Source organism: Ascidiella aspersa, chromosome 5 (genome assembly GCF_963924565.1).
Source record: "Ascidiella aspersa chromosome 5, kaAscAspe10.2, whole genome shotgun sequence".
Taxonomy (NCBI): Eukaryota; Metazoa; Chordata; class Ascidiacea; order Phlebobranchia; family Ascidiidae; genus Ascidiella; species Ascidiella aspersa.
The window spans coordinates 21,259,468-21,281,985 of record NC_139451.1 but is presented as its reverse complement, the minus strand read 5'-3'; the positions used below and the strand labels follow the sequence as shown (position 1 = coordinate 21,281,985).

At 38.1% G+C, this 22,518-nt stretch overlaps 1 protein-coding gene across 1 annotated transcript; it reads left to right on the top strand.

Moving 5' to 3' along the window:
• The first annotated feature begins 147 nt into the window (after nucleotides 1-147).
• On the top strand, nucleotides 148-22,377 carry LOC146145368 (enhancer of polycomb homolog 2-like). The gene is made up of 16 exons (XM_083389604.1): nucleotides 148-575; nucleotides 5,532-5,688; nucleotides 11,535-11,698; nucleotides 13,015-13,131; nucleotides 13,255-13,341; nucleotides 13,684-13,832; nucleotides 14,438-14,629; nucleotides 15,295-15,460; nucleotides 15,802-15,936; nucleotides 16,355-16,423; nucleotides 16,646-16,758; nucleotides 17,228-17,358; nucleotides 18,460-18,600; nucleotides 18,689-18,749; nucleotides 19,530-19,666; nucleotides 20,289-22,377. Exons 1-16 carry the CDS (start codon nucleotides 423-425, stop codon nucleotides 21,374-21,376), a joined length of 3,060 nt encoding a protein of 1,019 aa, XP_083245730.1. The 5' UTR covers nucleotides 148-422; the 3' UTR covers nucleotides 21,377-22,377.
• Nucleotides 22,378-22,518: the final 141 nt, after the last annotated feature.

Here is a 22,518-nt window from a genome sequence, read left to right as displayed (position 1 = left end):
GTTAAGCAAAGGACTTGAGTTTCCGTCATTAATATGTCCGTTAAGCGAATTATTTTATTTTATAAAACTCTTAGACAAAAGTTTTCAAGCGTTCGCGAACATGAAACGCGAACTTACGCGAATTGCCTTTTTTCTTTCGTGGGAAAATTGCGCAAGACGCCAGTGCGCAACGACTCGTGTCTCCTTTTTCGCGTTGCATTATGGGTCAGTTGTGCGCTGATCAGTTGAATGTGATGGACGTAGCAACAACATACCGGTACATGATTTTGAAAAGCGTCACAAACAGACATGCACACATGTAAGGCACCAGTTCCAAGTCGAACGCCTAGTTCAGGGCCTGCTCTTGGCGACTGGCGGACAATTTTCTCAGTTTTAAGGCCGAAAAGTGCGTTTGAGAGGGAAGTTTAACCAGTTGGATTACGATGAGCAAGCTTTCGTTTCGGCCTAGGGCGCTGGACGCCACGAAGCCTATGCCCATTTATTGGAAAGAGGAATTATCAGATTTGCAGGATTATTCAGTTCTTAACAGGGCGGTGCCTCAAATGCCATCGGGGATGGAAAAAGAAGAGGAATCGGTGGGTCGCTTTTTATTATTTTTCTTTGTTTAAAAAAAAATTGCGCGTAGTATCCGCTGGGTGGCGATAGAGGTTACGGACGTTAGCTCTCACTTCGGCGGGAAATCGGCCTAAAGTCTTGTGGGGCGTTTGATAGAAAACCGCCGCAAACTGGCGAAAATTGCACAACTCCAGTTTTTAACATTACACAACGTTACTTTAGTACATAAAGAGTTCCTGGCGCTGGTCTAGAATCCTACCACAGTTCTAAAATCAACGTACAAAATTTGAGTTAGGGTGCGGGTCCAGATTGGAAACTTTGGATATTGCGCGGGGGAGATGTTTTGCAGCTGAAAAAATGCGCGGCTGAAAATAAAATTTCGACTTGAACTTGCGCGGCTGAAAATAAACCATCAGGCTACCGAAAGTTGTAAATTGCGAATTTATATTAAACTTACAGCGTTCATAGAATACTTCAATCACTGCGCAATTTGTGGTTGGTGTGCTGGCGCAGTGCGCAGGTAAATATTTAAAAAGTTGGATAGTGTAGCATTCAATATGCAATATTACTCGATATTGCCTAATTTGACGTCACTAAACACGTGACCGTTGTCCACTGATGCGTGACCAAATCGCCGAACTGTGCGTTTTTAGCGTTTCGCAGGTGATTCTATATGATGCATTATATTTTACGCGTCTTATAAACTAGCGTTAATAAATGTTATGCAACTTCAGTATGCGGCCCGCCAATTTTTTTTGTGCTTGTTAAGTTTCATACAGAAGTTTGCGCGGCTGAAGTTTTGCGCGTTTGCTCGAGTCAGATTTGCGCGGCTGAACACATTTTCTATAAAATGCGCGGCTGTGACCGCGGCTGAAAGTGCTACTGCGCGGGGGATAAATCCCCCGCGCAGGCCAAACTTTCCAACCTGGGTGCGGGTTAGCGTTCGGGTGTGGGTGGGTCAAGTATTATTATATTCTTTGTTTAATAATAATACTTGACCCACCTCAACCCAAACGCTAACCTGCACCCTAACCCAAATGGTGTTTCGTTGTGGTAGGATTCTAGACCAGCGCCGAGTTCCTATTATATATCACATTTTTATGATACTAAAATCCCTACCACCAAGTTCACCTTTTAGAAAAACGTTTTGCAGGTTTTTGAATACAACTAAAAAAGAAAATTATAATTTTAAGATTTTTTATAATAAAGTTATATGTAACAACAAATTATGTGAAGTTTAAAATTGTTTTACCTGACAGTGAAAATGGCAGTTTAATGTTGCAAAACTATTTTGTTTCAATCTTTAAATCCGGGAGCTAATGCAAGTCATATACATCCTCCCTCTGTACCATGTTGTTCTACACCCTGATTGCAGTTCCATAATTTTTGGACGCTAACTTTTTTTTGAGTAAAATGTTTTGCGACTTAAATGAGAGAATGCTTTTTTAAAAATATTTCTCGTTGAATGACATCGCTGTTAAGCATTCCTCACCGAAGATGTTTGGCCGCAAAGTATTGGGATGCAATTATGTTAAAAAAAGTAAATAAATGAAAAATGTTCGAGGCAACACAAAAGCTAGGCAACACAAAACCAAGCTTCCGTACCAAAAATCTTCATCTAAAGTTTCCCAACCTTTTGTACTATCGCCCCCTTTGGTTCAACAGATTCTTGTAACACATTTAAAGAGGAAATAAGGCTCTTGGTCCAAAAAACAACAGAAAATCTGTAGCTTGCAGAGTGTTTTACATAGTATAATTTTTAAACAATGTTTTTTATAAACGCCCATTAACACGGGTTTGTCACCCACACTTAATCAACAAAAGACTCGCACCTCCGTAACCTTCCACGTTGGGAAACACTACTCTATTTTCAATGATTGCTAGTATAGCAAGTGCCCCAAGCAAGATCAAATATATTCACATGTTTATAAAACCGGAATCAGCAATTTTAGTCTCTTAGTGTGCTTAAACAATTTCCACTAACATTTTTGTTGTTATTTTTGTTTTGATCATTAAAAAATTCCACACTTCATATACCTTTTCTGCATTTTGACAACATTGTAGAAGTGGTAAAACAAATTACAAAAATGTGTGCTTAATTGATGTACACAAAACGAAGTACACAAAGCCAGTATCATAAAATTGCAAGTAGAAAAAAAAATAATAATAATATGATTACAAGCGTAATTGCAGTGGTTTGTAAAGATTTTGAGGTCTTTATAATCTACATTGACAGGCCGGTTTCAACCCAACACCCATGACCTGTGCAACTAAATCTTTTGTTTTGTCCTGCACAAACATCTTTGCACCTATACACCTTATAACGTCATACAATAACACATGAATAAGCATCTTTAACCCTTGGACCACATGCCTGGATGGCCACATACGAAAACATTTGGCGTTTATCTACCAATCTACATCGTTAGTCAATTTCAGTCTGCCAATTTTTTTTTAATAATTAATTTAAACTGCCTTTCTATTTTTGGTCTATTTACACAGTTTTAAAATGACAAATTAGCTTGTTTATTTCAATGCATGAATGTTACAAGGGACGTGACAGTGTTTTACACAATGTGCGAAAAAATGTACACACAAAAACGTGCTATTTTTGTTCATCGAAATATTGAATGAGTAGGGCCATAGGCGCCAAACTTTTGAAAAATCCAAAAATTTTGTCGTCTACCTGTATTGTTTTTTAATTTACTGCAAGTTTTTTTTTACATAGCATTCCTCGCTGCGTTATCTTTAAAGTAGTGAAAGACATTTTTGTTTTATGTCCGTTGCAAGCTTGTGCATATTGAATGACCGAGCGTCGCAGCGTGCTTTAAGATTTAGGAATTGTTAAATCACATTAAACAGTATGTAAAATGGAGTTTGACAACCTTTTTCTGGACTCATGTCTATGCTAAACCTAAAATGTCTCTATGGGCCCATATTAAATTATAACTGACAAAAACGACTCTAATAAAATAAAAAAAAAAGCCAATTCATTAATATATTGGAAGTTGTCAACACTTTGATGGTTGTAGTTTCAGGGTACCAAGATGCATTAATTAAGGTTGCGCAAAGCGCAAAAAAATTTTATTACGTTTTCAAAATACCTAAAACAATATAAGTTAAAGCACTTTATATATGTGCGATTGGAAACTGTCCCACGCTGTAAGTTTCGCACATTATTTTGGTGAACCTAAACTGTGCAACTGGGATGGCTTATCTTCATTATAATTTTTGTGAAAATTGCACACTATTTACAAGTGTGGCTTGGTCAAATTCCAGGGCGTTTTAATGGATACGACATCATAGCATAGCGATTGTAATGGCGTCATAAATAATAAAAAAAAATCATCAGGAACAGCCAATTAACGGCCAGCAAAAGCGAATGTTTAGACGCAAAGCGAACACGTGCTTCGTCGAAACTCTTGCCAGGTGCCAGCTGCGAAACCGCTTAGTGCGCAATTGTTAACTTCAGGGGGAAAACGCAAACAAGACCATGAAATATATGTGATTCATTTTTGGAGATCCATGTTCGGGACTACGCTAAATTATAAGCACGTCTTTCGCCACCTGCAATACTAAACGAAGATCGTTTTTCCTAGGTGTTATTTGATTAGCACAACACCTGCGCCGAGCTGTGTGCCAAGTTAGCTAAAATACAAGCACTTCTTACACCAGGGGCCGGCAACTTTTTTCTATTAGCGGGCCTAAACCAAACTCAGAAAGATATTTGCGGGTTGTACAAAATGTTAACTAATAATTGTGTTATCGAAATGTTAGAACAACTGTGAATCAGCCGGGCCTCGGATCTATTTTGCTCTTAAAAATGTGTTTAATTACATTAAAGGAGACAGGAAAGTGTTAGAGCAAAGCGCGAAAAAAAAGCTTTTGTTTGGTTTAATATTAGAGTCCACTTGTCATCATCCATACTAATAATGAAAAGTGTAATAAAACTACTTTGAAGAAACGCCACTTCAATAGTTAATCTAGTTGAGTGTTTTTAAGCTTTTAAAGTGAGGGCACACCTGGCGAGTGTATAGGCGTGATTTTTTTTTTTTTTTTGGTAAACCGGCATTTTTTTGAAATTTCTTGCAAGTTTTTAATTGTAGAAAATATATAATAAAAAAAATGTTTAAAAATGTATGTCCAATATTTTTGAATACGTTTTCAGTTTGTCTGCGACACACTTGGCAGCCTTCCACGGGGCAACTGTAAAGAAGATTTAGTTCAAAAGACAGCATCAAAACGTAAACAAACCAGACGACGGACGTAGAAAGATAATTCGCGCGAAACATAAAATTACAGCGGGTCATAGCTCATAGGTTGCCGACCCCTGTCTAACACCAACGTCCAACATCTGATATCAACGCAGCAAACTCAACGTTTTTAGCGAGAAAAAAGTGGAGACCGCTTGATTTGTTGTTATTAGTTGTTGATCGCACACTTGCTGATCAACCAACACGACGAATAACGAAAGGCGAAAGAGAAAAATATCCCGTATTTTTGGTCGACAAAAACAAGAGTCGGCGTTTTGCGTTTGTTTTTGGTTTCACATTAGCTTAAGCCGCGTGACCCACAAAGCTTCGGGCGGTGAGTTGTACCCTGACAAAAACCAACAAAAAATGATAATATCACTTACAAAAAGGGGGGGGGGGGGCGAACCCCCACAACCCTGCTAAAAGTGCAAAATCCAAACCCTGATGTATATAAGAAGTCAAATTATTTGAATATTGTCAACTAATCTTTGTTTTTATTCGGTGGATGCTAAAATCCATAACAGTTTGCTCCAGTACAAACAAGATAGTTTGTCCATTTCCCCTGATATTTTTTGCAAGGTGACATCGAAATATATTTAATGAAGGTTTTTCAATTGTAATTGACAAAGTGTCACATGCTCAGAAAATGTCAAGGACAACTAATTGGCTGATTTTTTGAAGCGCGTCCAGGTTTAATTAGTGTTCTATTTGTCCCATTTACAGGAACATCATCTACAAAGAGCTATCTCCGTGCAGCAAGTCTATGGCGACACCAAAGTGATGGTTATTCCAGTTCCAGAGGCAGAGGTGTCATTAGAATGTTACAACAATTTCTACAGAAAGTCTTTTCGCATGCCCAAACATTACATTCACAATCAAGGTATTAAATATTTAATAATGGTAAAATGTTGGATTTCACTCTTTATGTTGTCAAAAGAGAGAGGAGATGTAAGGTTGAGATTGCATTTGGCTGTCACCAATGTAGGTGTAGTACGCTCCAAGCGAGTGCTGTTTGCCAATGTTTCCCCTGCTTGCCTGACTGGTGAGCGCTATATCTATGCAAAAATGGTTGTTCTTGTTCTTATCAAACCTACTGGACTTATATTAAATGCCCAAAACTACAATTATTACATAATTCTATGTGAGAACAACATATGTAGCCTGAACCCACCGACATACAACAAAAAAGAAGGTTAAACCAGTTGTGAAAAACAATTAGGTAGGTAGGATGAAAATTTGCAGATGGCGTGTCACAACCCCTTTGGCGAGTGCAAATTTTAATTTAATAATAATTCTGGGAAGTAGACAAAATGGAGTGGCCAGCTTTATGGCAAGGGATTGGCAAAGAATAGCTTTCAGTCAGATTGACCAGTGACCACACATATACTTGTTATAAAATGTATGTGCGGTGCCTGTGTTTTTGGGCGAATGAGTGTCAGTCAAATGGCATTGTGCGAGCAACTAACAGGTAATGGCAGTAAATTTCTTCAATGCAATTAGGTTGCAATTTAAGCATCCCATCCTACCTTTAAATAACATTCCATGCTGGCCTTCGACAAAATGTGCTAAGGGGTTACTCACCGTCAACTTTAGGCCACTATTAAGAGAGGTAATGTGCAGCGTAATTGTCAAGTAATAGTAGCGGATCACTGGCAGTAGTAACTTTGTATTTTTTGCAGCACAACTTTGACTGCATAACAAATACCGTTTGTAGTAAAGTAGAAATAAAGCACAACAATAGTTTTTTAAATGTAGAATTGCTGAAAGATCATTGTATTTCATTCCATTCCCCAATATGGGCAAAAAGTTTTCGCAACATGTATAATCTCTATTCTATTTTTGTTAACCATTAGGAAGATTAGTTTTTATCACAATCTACATAATTAATGGTTATATTATGATTATATAATCCCCATTCCACTACCATAAATAAAAGTTACATACATAATGAAAATATTCTAAGATTCAATATTCTGGATTCCTTACTCTTAGATCAGTGGTTCTCAACCTTATATGCGTTGTGGCCCCCTTTGATATGCTCTCAACCCTCGTGGCCCCCCTTCCCACTAAAATGCCCAGAATTGTATCTGCGTTTTTTCACTTGTTTTGCTTCTTCACCTTAATAACAAATACACCCATCAAAGTAAATGTAATTGACAAATCAGTCATTTTACTTTAAATTAAGATACACCAAGACGATTTTCTTAATTTTTTTTATTGCCCGCCACATCAAAATTATTTGCCCGCCAGATTAAACACACATTACGACGGACGGCGCTGGTCTAGAATCCTACCACAGATATTAAATCAACGCACATTGTTTGGGTTAGTGTGTGAGTTAGCGTTTGGGTTAGGGTGGGTCAAGTATTATTATATTTATTGAATAATAATAATACTTGACCCACCCTAACCCAAATATTGTTCGTTGAGGTAGGATTCTAGACCAGCGCCCGAAGGCCTTCTTGCTGAATAGTGGATACAAATCTCAGATAGAGACCAAAACTTAATTATTGCAATTTGGATTCAAATTTTAGGATCTGATTTTGAGTAATAATTATTGAACGACGTGCCAGAAAAATGCGTTAAACTTATAATACGCTACGGGTACAATTATAAATTAACTGGCAAGTATTTAAAAATAATGACACTTTGGTAGTTGGGTTTTGTAATACTACGACCTAGCTAGAGAGTGATGCCCGTGGCCCCCAGGGGCATAAGGGCCACGGTTGACAAACCCTGTTTTAGACTTTCTTGTCTGAGTCAAATCAGTCATTTAGATGTTCTAGTCCAGTGGTTCTTAATCTTTTATGCCTCGTGGCCCCCTTCAAAAGGCTTTTATCCTTGTGGCCCCCTCGATTATAAAAAGCCAGAATTTGTGGCAGGCATCATTCTTTCTTCGAGAATGCTTTTTATAACGGTGATTTTTGAGTTTTGAGGGTAGTAATGACTAGGGATGTTCAAAGTAGAATCCCAAGGTATTCTAGAATAATAGGTTTCGAATCTAGAATAACGAATCCAGAATAGCGAATCCTAGTATATTTTTATTAAATTATTTATCCTCAATTTTGTTTGGGGAAGGGATTAATCTTAATCTACCCTACAGGGCCCACAATCACAGCAATAAATCGCCCAAACAATTTGCTAACATGTGTACATTATAAAAAAATCTCCCATATGTTTAGCATTCTTAACAACTGTCATCTGAAGCCGTTCTGTAAACTGTAATATTTAAACTGTCCAGGTTGTTGCCAAAACTTTTTGCCAATAGTGAGTACAATGCAACACTGCACACAGAAGTCTTAAGCAATTCGGTCCTGTTTTTGAAAGTATTGTTGAGTCTTCTTAGTGCTTCTTTTTTGACTAGTCAAATGATGTACTGCAAAGAATACAAAGTTACTATTGATATAACGAATTCTTGACAATTACGTTGTGCATAACTGCATAACTTCGCTGAATATTGGCCTAAAGTTGACCTTAAGTAACCCCATAGCGCATTTTGTGGGCGGCCAGCACGTTTTGCAACGTAATATTACTTTTGCAACTTAACACATTTAGGGAATTTGCGAACTCCACACCAGACATTACATGTTAGCCTCTCGCCCAATAACGCTTGATTGACACTTAATTATTAGACGAACGTTATCGCGAGACGCGGTAATTGGTCGCCCAAAAAACGCTGACACTGCACTACCAGGTTACATTTAAAGCAAGCACTATAAATTGGTCGCCGCAGCGACAGGCCAACTTACCACACGCGTTTGTACAATTAGGCGCGACGGTCGGCGGTAAAACGTTAAATTATATCGTTTCCAATTACCCGAAATAAACGGCAGAATTGGATTCGAATCTCATCTGGATTCGAATCCAAGGATTCGATATTCTACTTTGAGCATCCCTAGTAATGACGCATTTGACATCACCACCGAGCAGTTCAGACACTTGCGCATAATTATGGCCGTCTCGTCTCGTCTAAGTTATGTGAAGCCAAAAGAGACGTAACTCTCGCACCATTTGCGAATTTTCGACTTTTAATAACACAAAACCTTGTTTAAGCTTTGTGTAAAAACGTATTCTCAATAGTAAACCTCTGAAAGTATGTGCAATTCAACTACTCGTCGTTCTTTTAAGCTTGCTTTGACCACTTAACACAATTAATTTTACAACAAAATTTATCAATGGAACAACAACAAATCTATCTCTATGAGACAAAATGGTATATCGTTATTTGACGTTTGTGAAAAAAAATTTTCAACTCGCTTGTACTAGTTTTGCTATAATTCTAGTTTGCGGTTTACAAAAGTAATTAAAATGCTGGTTAAGCGTTCCAAAAAACTAAATAAACTAGAAAAAAATAAGTGACGTAACAAATGCAATTAGGCGAAAGACAAAGAATTGTAAGTTTGAGGTCAACTATTGCAAAACTTCTCGCGAACAGAAGGTACCAACATGTAAGAAAAAATGCTTTACAATAGGTCAAAGAAGGTTTAACACTACAAGTTTGAGTTTAACTAAAAAATTAAAAATAGTGACACGGTTTTGCAATACCACGACGTTGAGAAACCCTGCTCTAGATTCAGAAGAGATTTTGCACTGTTCAAATAACATTACCAAAGCTCACTAAAAATAGTGGTTTTAAAATATCACATATATATATACATTGAGGAAAGAAACTACCAGCAACCGAGATCACACCCACCATCAACATGTTTTGTGTATTGTTGACAAGATTGCTGGGGCGTATGCAGAAATCCAAAGGGGGAAGGGATCCCAGATTTTCCCTGGATTTTCAACTTAGAACTGCTTGTGTGTAATTCAGGCAAAATAATGAACCAAGACAGTGAAATATGTGTGATTGATTTATCAGCAGTGCAGTTTCCTACGGAACCATAGGCACCAAACGTAGGTGTGCAGAGCGTTTTTCGACACCCTGGATTTCTTGCAAGGTGTCAAAACGCCCTGGATTTGGACCAAGTCGCACTTGTAATAATGTGCAATTTACACTTCAAAAAAAAAAATTTTAATAAAAATACACCATACCAATTGCAAAATTTAGGTTCACCAAAATAATGTGCGAAACAGGCTGAATGTTTTTTTATTGGCGGGACATATTATTTTGACAGCGAGAGACAGTTTCCGTTCGCACATAGACAAACTGCTTAACTCGCAAAATAATACGACACGCCAATGTAAAACATCCAGCCTGCAACGTTTTTACAAACTGGTCAGGAGGCCGTTTCCCGTATATCTTTTAGGTATTTTAACAACGTAAATGCATTTTTTGCGCTTTGGGCGAGTTTTATTAATGCATCTGCTTACCCTAAATCTACAACAACCAAAGTTTCGACAACTTTGAGTATCTTAATGAGTTCAAAGGTTTTTTTGCAATTTTAATACTGGCCCGCTGAGACATTTTGGATTTAGCATTGACACGAGTCTAGAAAAAGGTTGCCGAACTCCATTTACACACGGCGATGTGTGACGTAACAATTCCTAAATCTTCAACAAGTGGTGACGCTTGTTTGGTCAATGCCAAAGCAAGCTTCCAATCGCAGCCAACACAAATAAATTTGTCGTTTAAGTACTTTAATGATTCCGCAAAGATGAAGCCTATGTAAAAAATCTTGCTGGCAATTAAAAAATAATACAGGTAGACCACAGCAAATCGTGCTTGCCAGGTTTTTATGTATGTTACCACTTTGTCGGCAAGTATAAACACTTTACCATTCAGTAGTGAGAATAAATAATCGCGGACGTATTACATTGTTTCACTTCAATAAATACTGTTATGTTTTGCTAGTGATTCCTGAAAAGTAAGCATTTTGTACTGATTTTAAAAAAACGCCCTGGATTTTTGAAAGTTCGGCGCCTATGCATGGAACATATGTTGCATATTATGCAGTTTAAAACTTTGGCACCTGAAACTGGCCCACCTATTTTCCACGTTTGTCACAAAATCTTTTTTAGTAAAAGCATTAAATTATTATTTTGTCGTTGTATATACTTGTACAGGGCTCTTAAAATATACACAAACCCAATCAAATTTGTAAAAATCATGGCAGGATCTTGCACATCATAAACTTTGTGGCCCCTTTAACTTTGCCAACATTCACCTGACACCATACATTTTTAAACGGAAAGGTCAGTTAGGAGTAAGGCTCTCTACCTGGTGGCCAGGTTGCTTTATATTTATATTATCTTTACTAGTTGTTGGTTTTCAGCAACCACATATCCGTACAACTTAGTTTTCGTTCAATCAAGTCTTAAAGTTGTAGAAAAGCTTTAAAAATGTCACAATATAATGTGAAAACCAAGCATTTTTTGTCTTAATATTAAGCAACCACGATATGAGTGATCCTAGTGCAGGGGTGGCTAACACTATTTTGTACTTTTATCTAATGAAAAGCCAATGACAATTGATCACAATATGTCACTATATACAATGCTTGTGAAATATTTATATGCTACAGTGTGTTAAAAACAGCCATGTAGCATAAATTTTGAAAAAGTTGCTTTGATTTGGAACCCTAATAGTTTGAAATAGTAATAGAGCTTAGCATAAGTGATATTTTGTAATAGGCCTTATTGTATAGCCTAATGTGTTTGAGATATACACTAACCTTATGCTAAATTTTGTCCATTTTTATTTTAAACTACTTTTGTACATTACAATATGGCCAAACTGCAAGTATCTATCACAGTTCACAAAATGCTTTTGTTGAACCATAGCACAAGCACTGAATTCAATATTGGAACAAGAACAGCCCGACTACGATTTGGACAGTGAGGATGAACGGTGGCTTAAAGACAGCAAGAAAAGAACTGGCCTGGAAATAGCACCTTTGCAGTTTGAAGAAATGTTCGACCGATTGGAAAAATCATCTGGCAATCAGGTAATTAAAAGCCAACAGTTTACTCCACTATAAATGTCCAATATCATGCAGTTGTAGTTTCAGAAGCTGCCCGTTATTAGAGTTGATGTCATCTGATATCTAAATAGGAATTTGTATCAAGTGAACACTTTAATAAAACATATTTTAATTTTTCAGGACAAAAAAATTATGACAGAAGTAGATTTTTTTATTGGTATAGAACAAAAAATATATTGAAAAAGGGAAGGTTTTTTAGCTAAACTGTTGAAGTAAGTTTCCTCAAAAAGTTTTTGCAAAAAATACAAAAATATATTTTTATAATTCAGGGAAACTGAAAAGTACAGTAGGTAGGTCCATACCTTAATTTTTGGAGTATATATTGATCAAGCCATATTCAGTCTTCTGTTATGGCTAACTCGGATGAACTGTGTCAACCCACCATTTCCAAAGAGTATATATCAGTGATTCCCAAACTTTTTTTCTTGCGTACCATTTTGAGCTATTGTACAGTGTTCATGTACCACCCAATTAGGCCTACATCCGACTACAATATTTCAAACTATAACTATTTAGCATATAGATAAGAAAATGAGCATTTAGCTGTATTAAAGTTTAACAAATGTCATTCCAGGAAGACATAAAAGCCATAAATTATACAAAACACAGCAAATAGTTTTAATGCAATGTATGTGAGAACCAGCGCACCTCCGTGTAATAGAGAAAACAGGTGTAATTGGAACTAAGATTCTCCCAAAGACGTTTAAACAACCGAGTATAAAGGCCAGATGTTTTGACGAAATTTACTAGTTTGATCACTTGGTTCAAGCATAATAACATATTTCATACAAATACACATTGTGGAAGAGTTTCTCCATTGTGTTCAATAGCTATAAACCCGTACTTTAGGACTAGGTGACCCTGACTGCACTTTCGTTTAAACATGTTCCTAAATTTTTAACAAAAAACGACATTACAAATTACCCAATCTGAAAGTTTTAAAAGTTGAAAGTTTTTGCAAATTTATCAGTATGCTGAAGTTAGTCGCGTACCACCTGAAAGACTCTTGCGTACCACTGGTGGTATGCGTACCACAGTATGGGAACCACTGGTGATATAGTTCACATCAAAGTGCAATCTCATAAATTTCATGATAGTCATGCTGTGACCTGGAAGTTGCCTGATCCATATATTTCTTTAGATTTATAGCACCCAATTTAAAACAACCTGTAATGGCTTAACATAAGTAAAGTCAACAATAAACTATGTAGATCAACTTTAGTGAAGTTTTGCTTTTTTCACAAGGATCTTTGGCTAAGTTTTTATACTTTACCTGACAGCTTGTAACCTTACAAGAAGCCAAGTTATTGTTGAAAGAAGATGATGACCTGATTAAAGCTGTACACGACTATTGGTTGAACAAACGGACAAAAAAGAAGGGGACGCTCTTATTTCAAGTAAGTATCTATATTTGCAAATGGAATTTTTTTTATGGAAGAATATACTCAACAGGGATTATTTCACTATGTTAACTTTAATGTTTTTCATCTATATTTTTATTGTTAAAATTTATTTTCCAGGTTCGGCAGGAACGGCGTGATGGCTCATCCAGTAATGACAGTTATGTTGCTTTTCGGCGAAGGACAGAAAAGATGCAAACAAGAAAGGTAAATTACGTAATTGTAATTTTTTTTGTTTTGGTGTAAAACTATTTTACACAAATATATGTGCCCAATAAACTTAATATGTTACTAGATTAAAAGTGTGATTAAAGTATTTTTTTAGTTTTTTGAAAAATCGAAGTTCGGAATTACTGAATATAGTTTTTCCATTTGTCAACTATAAACTACCAGTGGATGCTTTAAATAGGTTATTTGAGTTATTTCTATTTTTACGTTCATGTTACTTGTTTAAATTGTTTATTTTTTGAATGAAAGTTTTGAGTTCGCTTTTTAACACTTAGTAAACATGGGGCCACTGTAACACAACAGTTGTTAATTGCAACTCAGAACCGGAAAAATGACGAGGCTTCGTACGAAAAAATGCTGAAGTTACGGAGAGACTTGAGTCGCGCAGTTACTGTTCTTGCTTTGGTAAAACGAAGGGAGAAAAGCAAGCGAGAGTTGTTGCATTTAACGCTGGAGGTCTTTGAGAAAAGGTGAAACTCCTCAATGTTTGTAAACACTTTACCAACCAAGTCTTTTGGCCCTCTTGATGTTTTATGTTTGTTTTTAGTTATACCAGGTCCAATTTATAACTAGAAAAACAAAACACAGGAGTATGTTGTAAAGCTTGACAACATGTTGTATTTTGCCCATTAAAGCCTCAACGGTTAATTTTTAATGACACATTTCTGAGGGTGTTTTTATTTGTAGTTTAACTCAGATTGGAAACTTTGGATATTGTGTGGGGGGACAATTTTGCGGCCCAAAATTGTACGACTGTAATAAAATTTCTGCTAAAATATGTGCGGCTGTAATAACACTATTTTTTTTATTTGCATAACTGAAAACGAAGTGCTATACTTAAAACCGTTAGGTTAGGGTGACAAAAGTTTTGCGGCTGAACACATTTTGTGGCGATTTTACACAAAATGCGTAGCTGAGTGGGTAGCTGCGCTGGGGATTAGCGACCTCACTTTGTAACTTCTAGGTTTAACTAGTATCTTGTCACATCTCTAGAGGAACACCAATGCATCTAATAATTTTCAACCTTACAGCCACAATTAAAAAACGTTGTGACATTTACTTATTTATATTCCAGGTTTCAAATGAAGGACTGGGATGGCAAAACCCTTCGCTCGGTTAAGAAGGAAATGGCAGCCCAGAAGGCACGCGCCCAGTTTTTTGTCCCCGGTTATAAGCGTAAGCGAAGGAAGAGTGAAATGATGTCTGGTCTGCACAAGCCCAACAGCACTTCCACTGTTCCATCCATTTCAAAGGGTGAAATCAAGCGGTATGTATCCGCTGTTTTATGGATGTGTTCTTTAAAGCCCACAAAATATTGCATATTTTGGCACCTTCGTAAATAATGTTAGAGGGTAGCTAGATAGAACACTACAACACATACAGAAGGCCATTTCTCCCCTTTTTGAAGGGCAGAGTAAAATTAGGAAGCAGTTGATGTTGAAACTCTAATGCATATTACTCTGCCACTATTGGGATTATGTTTTTGCGGTGTAAGACTTTTGTTTTATTTCAGTTGCAAATTGTTCACCAAGAGCTTTCTTATACAAAGTAGGTCACTTTTAGAAAATGATCCAAAAGAACCACAAAGGTTAAAAAAGATCTGAAACAACTTTATTAAAATACAGAATACTGAGGTAACACCAAAAACGGCAATATTGGTTCTGCTAAAAATTCAAACTCAAAGAAACTGCAAAAAGGCTTGCATATAAAATAACAAACACACACAAAAAGTACAGAATTACTCTATATTCCAGATAAAAAATATATAATGGTTACTACAATGATTTGAATAAAAAAAAACAGCCTGGTTTAATGTTTTAATCATGTTTGAAAGTATTTTATTCCAATGTATAACCTAAAATAGTATTGCTGGTTACAATAATGTGCTTTGATCTCCGTAGTCATTTTTATGACTTTTGATGTTGTTGGCAGCGATTCCTCATCATTGCCTAAAAAGACGAAAAAGAAACACTCGCGACAAATCGCCTTGTTTAATAAACTGGCGTCCTCCTCAGCAGTGTCTGGCAATCACCCGCAAGCAAACTTGACAAAGTTGACGAAGTTGACAACCAGCAGTCGTCAAAAACAACCAACCACCGTACGTTCTGCAAATATAATTTTTGGTTTTAAAACATTGTATTTTTTTATTGCTAAAAAAATTATGTCATTAGTTCTTAATTTTCTAGATTTAATTAGTATATAATATATATGCTTACCTATGATCTAAAATAACCCTAGAAGATTTATAGCTTAATTTGAAAGAACATCGACTTTTTAGTGTTATTTATATTAGTTACTTTAGCACTGTCCAATATGCTGTAGTAATATTGTAAAAGTTATGAAAAAAGTTGAGATTACTCGAATGTTGACTAGTTTTTCCATTATACTTTCTTAGTTGTCACCTAAAAAAGTTATTCAGCATCATTTTCTTTTTTATAGACCTTGGCTTCTGTCCGAATGTCAAGTTCGTTAAACAAGTCTCAATCGACGAGCACCCCGACGTACCAAGAAGTGGTTGACACCATGACGCAGTACGAGTTCCGTTCTTCAAGTGATGACGACGTAAAAGAACAAGTTAGTTTTGTCTTGTACAGATATTTGTTATTCAATTTGAAGAATATTATGTTTAACGTTTAATATATCAATGTATATATAAAAAAGTGAACTTAATGAAGTATGTCAATCACAAATCCCATGTGTAGTATACGCATTTTTACTTAAAACGTTGTTTTTGTTTACTTTACGTATATAAAAAATATGCACATAACATGCATAGGCAAAGTTATATTTCTAAGAGCCATCTTAAAAATGTCCGTCAGGAATGTAAATATAGTAATCATGTACCATCTGTATTTAGATCGTGTCAACCTTCACTTTACAAAGGTTAAAGCGATGTGGTTGCTAGATATGGCCTAGTTTATTGCAAAAAACTTTATATTATAAATGTCGAAACACCAATGAAATATGTCTTCGTGTTTTTTATCTGTTTTAGCCTGGCAGCGCAGCACCTTCCGACTCTTACGATTCTTTCAGAAGAAAACCAGGATGTGTTTATTATTCAGTAAGTTTATGCTGTCTAAGCACCACAAATAAAAAATACAATTGTATCGTATATAGTGGATTGTTACTATTTTCTTTTCACCCCTGTGATGATTTTCTTGCCTTGATTACCTGAGAGCCAAAACTGATTTAATGAGTCTGAGGGGTCTTTTAAAAAAGAAAAGTTAATTTTTTATACATAATATCGTCTAAATGTTTATCTAATAAAATGACATTTTTCAAGCCTCAGGAAAACAACATGGTTGGAGATTGGCCTTGGATGACTGATCCCAAACATCGGTATAACCTCACCACACTAAGAGTTCCAGAAAAGTGTGTCGGTTTTGCGCGGAGAAGGTAGGTTTACATTTTTGTATTTTGAAGCAAACACCTTATAAGCTGCTTAGTTTTTTTATTTATGTACTTAACATGATTTGGCACGAATGTCTATTTAATAAAATTAGCTGTGATTTACACTTTTTAAATATTATTCTTTAGGACTCGTGTGACAATGCTTATTTGGCGCTTAAAATATATATCTGTCTTTCTTTTGAACTACGATTAGTTTATACAACAAAACATGAAAATTGGCACTTGGTTCTCAGCCGTTGTTGTGTGCCCCCTTCTTAATACCTTGAGCCCTTCTCCGATAATGTTTTTCAAAAGTATTTGACATAACGTATTATATGCTTGTGTCCCCATCTCACACAGACTTCTCCGGTACAAACAGGGGCGGGCGGCGATTGTCATCATTAGGAAACCCTGGTCTTAACTAATGTTATTTACGGTAGTACCTGGTCTAAACTAATGTTATTTTATTTCATAGGATGGGCAGGGGTGGTAGGATACACCTTGACCGAGCCTTACATCCGTACGACCGAGATATACAAAAACTAGATCTCGGTTCGGGACATGAACATCAACCTCCTAACCAACATCTAAGAGACATTTTACAAGGTATTACAAACATGAAACAAATTTTGTATAGACAACATACGTTATAATAGCTACTGCCTTTAGATGTATCCTAAACTGTTTTAATATGTCAGGTATTAGTCATAGTTTTATTCGCTTGTTTGATTCGCTTGTTTGATTTAAATAATGTTTTTAGATTTCGGTAAACTTTGTGCCAGGTGAACTGTATAATATGTGCGTTGGCAATTCTGACATATGCCACTCCCTATGACTCATGGTGGGCCCAAAATAGTAACATCTTCGTTCAAAAGGAGAATTATTACTCTCTTTTATCTGAATATACACAGTGTATGTGTCGCCTTTGTCTCGTGAGTTTGATACAACGGGTCGTAAAGCTATCGAAGTGATTAGAAAACCCTGGAATAAAACCACTGCCCTTAGAGGTGTTAAACTACAAAACTTGATTGCCTGATGAAGTGTAATTGTGGTAAACTGTGACACAGTTTTAGTTTACATGGCAACTTTTCTAATAGCGTTTGTTTTCTTACGTCAGACTTGATTACGATCACAAAATCATCCCGATTTTATCTAGGAATGCCATTGCGCCCATTTCTGGTTGAATTAAAAATATCCCCACTTTTCTGCACATGAAAAAGAAACATACGAAAAAAATAAAATGTCGTTTATCCGGGCAAATTTTGTTTTAACAACAGAAACCTTCCTGTTAAAAATGCGCAATTCCCAAAATAAAGTGACACTGCGATCCTTTCAATATGGTAACGAGAAGCCTTCCATTGCTTAAAAAATGATTGAATCACTTTCCTACATACAAGTGTAATTTTACCCACGCGTTCCTTTCATAGATTAACTAAAGCTCCGAAACGTTTGTGGTTTACTGATTGTTTGTAGACAAATATTGGCATTTTGAATCAAAGAAGTCTCTGGCCCAACACTTGACAATGGCAAATGACAACAATTGACCTGGGATTTTCTATTCTTATACGTTGTTTTTCTGACTTGTTTTTATAAACGTTGCAATGTGATTGGGATGTTATTTGCAGCCTTCAAGTATTTTGTTAAGATGTTATTGAAAATAAAATTTTTACTTCTGTGAAGTTAGCTTAATCAATTGTGCTTGTGCAGAAATTAAAAAGAATCGTTGGAGGCACTTTCAGCCTTCAAACAGCCCTGCCCCAAAACTTCTGCCAAAAGAGGAGGAATATGAAAGTGATTGCGACTCCATTATTCACTGGAATTCACCTTTGTATCAAAACGATTTTCCAGGTAAAAACCCTTCTTTTTTTTAATTTATTAGGATTAGCGAGAAATTAGTTGAGTTTTTTGCTCAACTTTCGCCTTATGTTTGATGCAGATCCAACCATGCATAAGGAGACCAAGATCACGTCACATTCGACGTCACGAAGAAATTCCAGGTAAAAAACTTCCCCTGATCACTCCTTTCAACTTATCCGCAGGATTATGAAAATATATTTGGGACACAGTTTATTACGAAATCTTTTTAAGCCATTCGTCGTCGTTAAAAGAACCATATTTACGATTGTGCTGTTATAAAATCCTAGCGCTGTTATGCTAATGATTCACGTTTGGAAGCCACCTTTCTAGTTTCGAACGAGTAGCTAGACCGAAACCCAACGTAAATTCTCAAGAGCATCCCACAATTTCAAGGGCTAAGTGGAACTTGAAAATATACCAAGCGTCGCCTAATCACCCGGCTTTAATGCGTTGTTAAATTTTATGCATGGTAGCCTCTTATTTGTTTTTCAATCCTCTATTACAAAAATAATGTTAAGTTAAAACACATCCCTTTAAAAATAACAATGTAAACCTATCAAATACAGCGTAAAAGTATATAGCGACATTTATAGGGGTTTGTACGGCAATGTATTACTAAGTATTGCTCTTGCATCGTAATGACTACGATGATATTATATAAAAAAAACAATTCAAATTTGAAATATAAAATTTTGAAAACAAAACACCTAACGAACAACCTTTCTTTTGCTGTGATTTGGCAAAGATTGTAAATTTTCTAATTTGGATAGCATTCAGCCATTTTTTTCTTAACGTTGTCAACACCGAATTGGATTCGGAAACCACTTTATAAAAAAGCTCCAAACTCCAGTAGACATTTTTTAATAGCAAAAGCAGTCCCAACATTTCTGAAATCAATTCTATTTTACTTCAATCGCCAGGTTCTCGTCGCCAAAACACAAGAGGGCGGTAACGAGTAGATCGATCGAGCTCGACAAGTCGTCGGTGGCCTTCGCCATGTCGGCCCTGGTCACCGTGGCCACCAACACCACCACTGTGTCCCCGCGCAACAGCATAGGTAACTATTGTCACTCGTTTGTGACGTCACATTCAGTGTGCGTCGTTTAACATACGTCCCTGGCCGTATTAATCGTTTGGTTGGCCACTGCTGGCGTGAAAGCCGTGTTGTTGTAGGCAAGTGTTCAATGACTAGTTATTTATGTTTTGGTTCACACGCCACTTTTAGGACGTGTGCACTCATGTTTGCTTCTGGACACCCGACGACATATGACGTTTTACTGTGATAACATGATAAAAATTTAAAAAAGTTTATCCAAGCGAAGGCTTCGGGCGACCTGTTCTTTGAAATAAACAATGTATCATAACAGTTTCTGCCATATGTAAACACTATCACGAATTGGTGAAACACCCCGTCCTCCAGTCTACATAACTCTCTTAGCTGTCATGCTGGTCTTTTCTAAATATTCTCTTAATACCCATGTAACCAAATTTACAGAAGGCTTTTCAAAATTACAAAGAGAAAGCCGAAATCTGAAGCATTACTATTTTTAAAGGACCATTTAGCAATCATGTTAAACTGTCACCTGTATCACAAACGGCCGAGCCAAGTAACATTACTCGAACGTACGAGCCACGTAAGACATAACTAAAACAACTCTTCCTCCCTCCCGCCCAAAAAGGTGTATCACGTCTCACATCGAGCGGTCGTCTAGCCTCGAGCAAGCATCCCAAGTCGGCCTCCCTCTCAACCAATAGCGCGTCGCACCAGCACAAGTGCGTCACCTGCGGCGGCATCGTGCCCCTCTCCGCCACGCTCACCAACTCGCGCACCAGAATGACGTCATCCAACGACGGCGGCGTCCAGCAGAGGGCGCTCACCCTGTCCGTGACGTCACACCAGCCACCGAGGACCACTGTATTACCGAGCGGCGCGAACGCGTCGGCCGGCGCCAAATCGTCAAGCGGAGGCGCTGGTAGTCAGGGTGCCGGCGTCCCGGCGCTCATTAAAATCAGCAGCTCCGGTTCCGTGGTGGGTGGCACCGTGATCTACCCCCACCAGCAGCAGGGCGCCCGGGCCACCACTGCTGATGACGTAAGCAAGGGCGCCGAGCAGAACGCGTCGTCGCAAGTAGAGCGCAAGCTCGTGTCGGCCCATCGCGCCCAGAGGGGCTCGGTGAACTTGAACGTGAACTTCGCCCTTCCCGCCAACGTTCTTATTAAGAGCGAAGCGGCCAGCGGCGCCGGGGGAGGGGGTGTCGGCGTCAGGGCCACCCATTCGGCGCCCAATTCCCCCCGCGGCCCGGCCGTCGTCCACATGCTCCCGTCCGCCACCGACAAAAAGTCTTCAACCGCCAGCAACGCGAAAACCATCAGCCTGAACCTCGCCAACCTTATGACGTCAGCCACTTCGCTGCCGGTGACGTCATCGAGCTTGAACACCGGCAAGATCACTATCGGCGGAAACGTGTTGAAGAAGCTGGGCAGTTCCATTTACCCGATCCCAGGTTCGGCGCCGACGCCCAAGGCCTCGTCAGCGGTGGTGGCGTCGACCCCGACGGCGCCGCCGGGTTCCGAAAAGGGCGGCGCCAAGAAAGCGCAGCGCTCATCCGGCGCCACCGACGATGGCGTCAACCACACGGTGCAGATCGACATCGGGAATTCCCCGCAAGTGGTGGCGCCCGGACAGAACGCGATAGAGCGGATCGCGGTCACCGTGCCCACCAATAAGAACGCCAAGGCCTCGTCGCGGCCCATGGAGGTCACGTGAAGGTGAACTCCGGGCGTGACGTCATCGGGTCTAATATCGTTCGAGCGCTGAAGCTAGGGAGAGTTAGAGGAATGTTTGAGGGCAATTCCGAAAGTAGTAGTTGTCGCCGATCGACGCTGTTATTACGTCACCAGAAGCACCACGCAGCATGGTACATTGTATGACGTAATGATTTGTAATTTCCCATCTTTATCATGTCGGAATGATTGCGATTATGTCGTAATTCCATTTAAGTAGCTTACGGAGTTATTTTTAACAGTTGGGCCGCCAACTAGCTGGGAATTCCCCCCTCTCGCAGTGCTTTTCAATTCCGCGCATTTAACTAGGAAAGAATGGCCTTTGAGTTAATTTTAATCGTAGATTTATTCAACTTACTTCTTTTTCGATAAAAGCACGACAAAACTACGCGGTGAAGTAACAGTAACTATACTGCCGTAACTAGTTTTAGAACTTCACTTTGGTGCTTCTGAACCCTTTTCGACCACTCCAAAATAAAAACAATAACCGCTAGAACCCCAATACGTTTGGTTTTCTACAGACTCGCGTTCATTTAAAATATATATTGGAAAAATGTATATATTTATACATATAAGGTTTAAAGGCACTGTAACACCTGCATGTGCTCCCCATTCCCAGCCCTTTTATCCCGGCGGCCCTCACAACGCTAACATAGAAGTAATTCGAAAAAATAATATCGCCCGTCATTTGTTATTCGATTCCAATGCGGCCCGCGTTGCACTTCTGCAAACCTTTGTCACGATTCGTCTCCCCACCGTGTTTTTTCGGCTTGTCCGTGTCTTATGCAATCACTATACACCTACCCCGCACCCTCCTATACCGTTCGTAAGTACCATTTTTGTCACCCCCCTAAATCGCCCCTCACTTGATCCGCGCGCAATGACGCGCCCCTTGTAGTGACGTCATACGTGTCTTTGTATGGTTTCAAGGTCGACGACGTCACGACAGCTAGAAAATAAAGAAAAATCGAAAAGCTGTTTTTCTTTTGCGAAACCAGACAGGAATATGGACAAGAGAGTGGAGCGTTTGTCAATTTTTTTTAATAGCAAAACAGTTGTAGCAGTTTTCGAATGTCTTGGCAAAACTGAAATTTTGTTATATAAATTTTGGTAAAAAATGCGGTT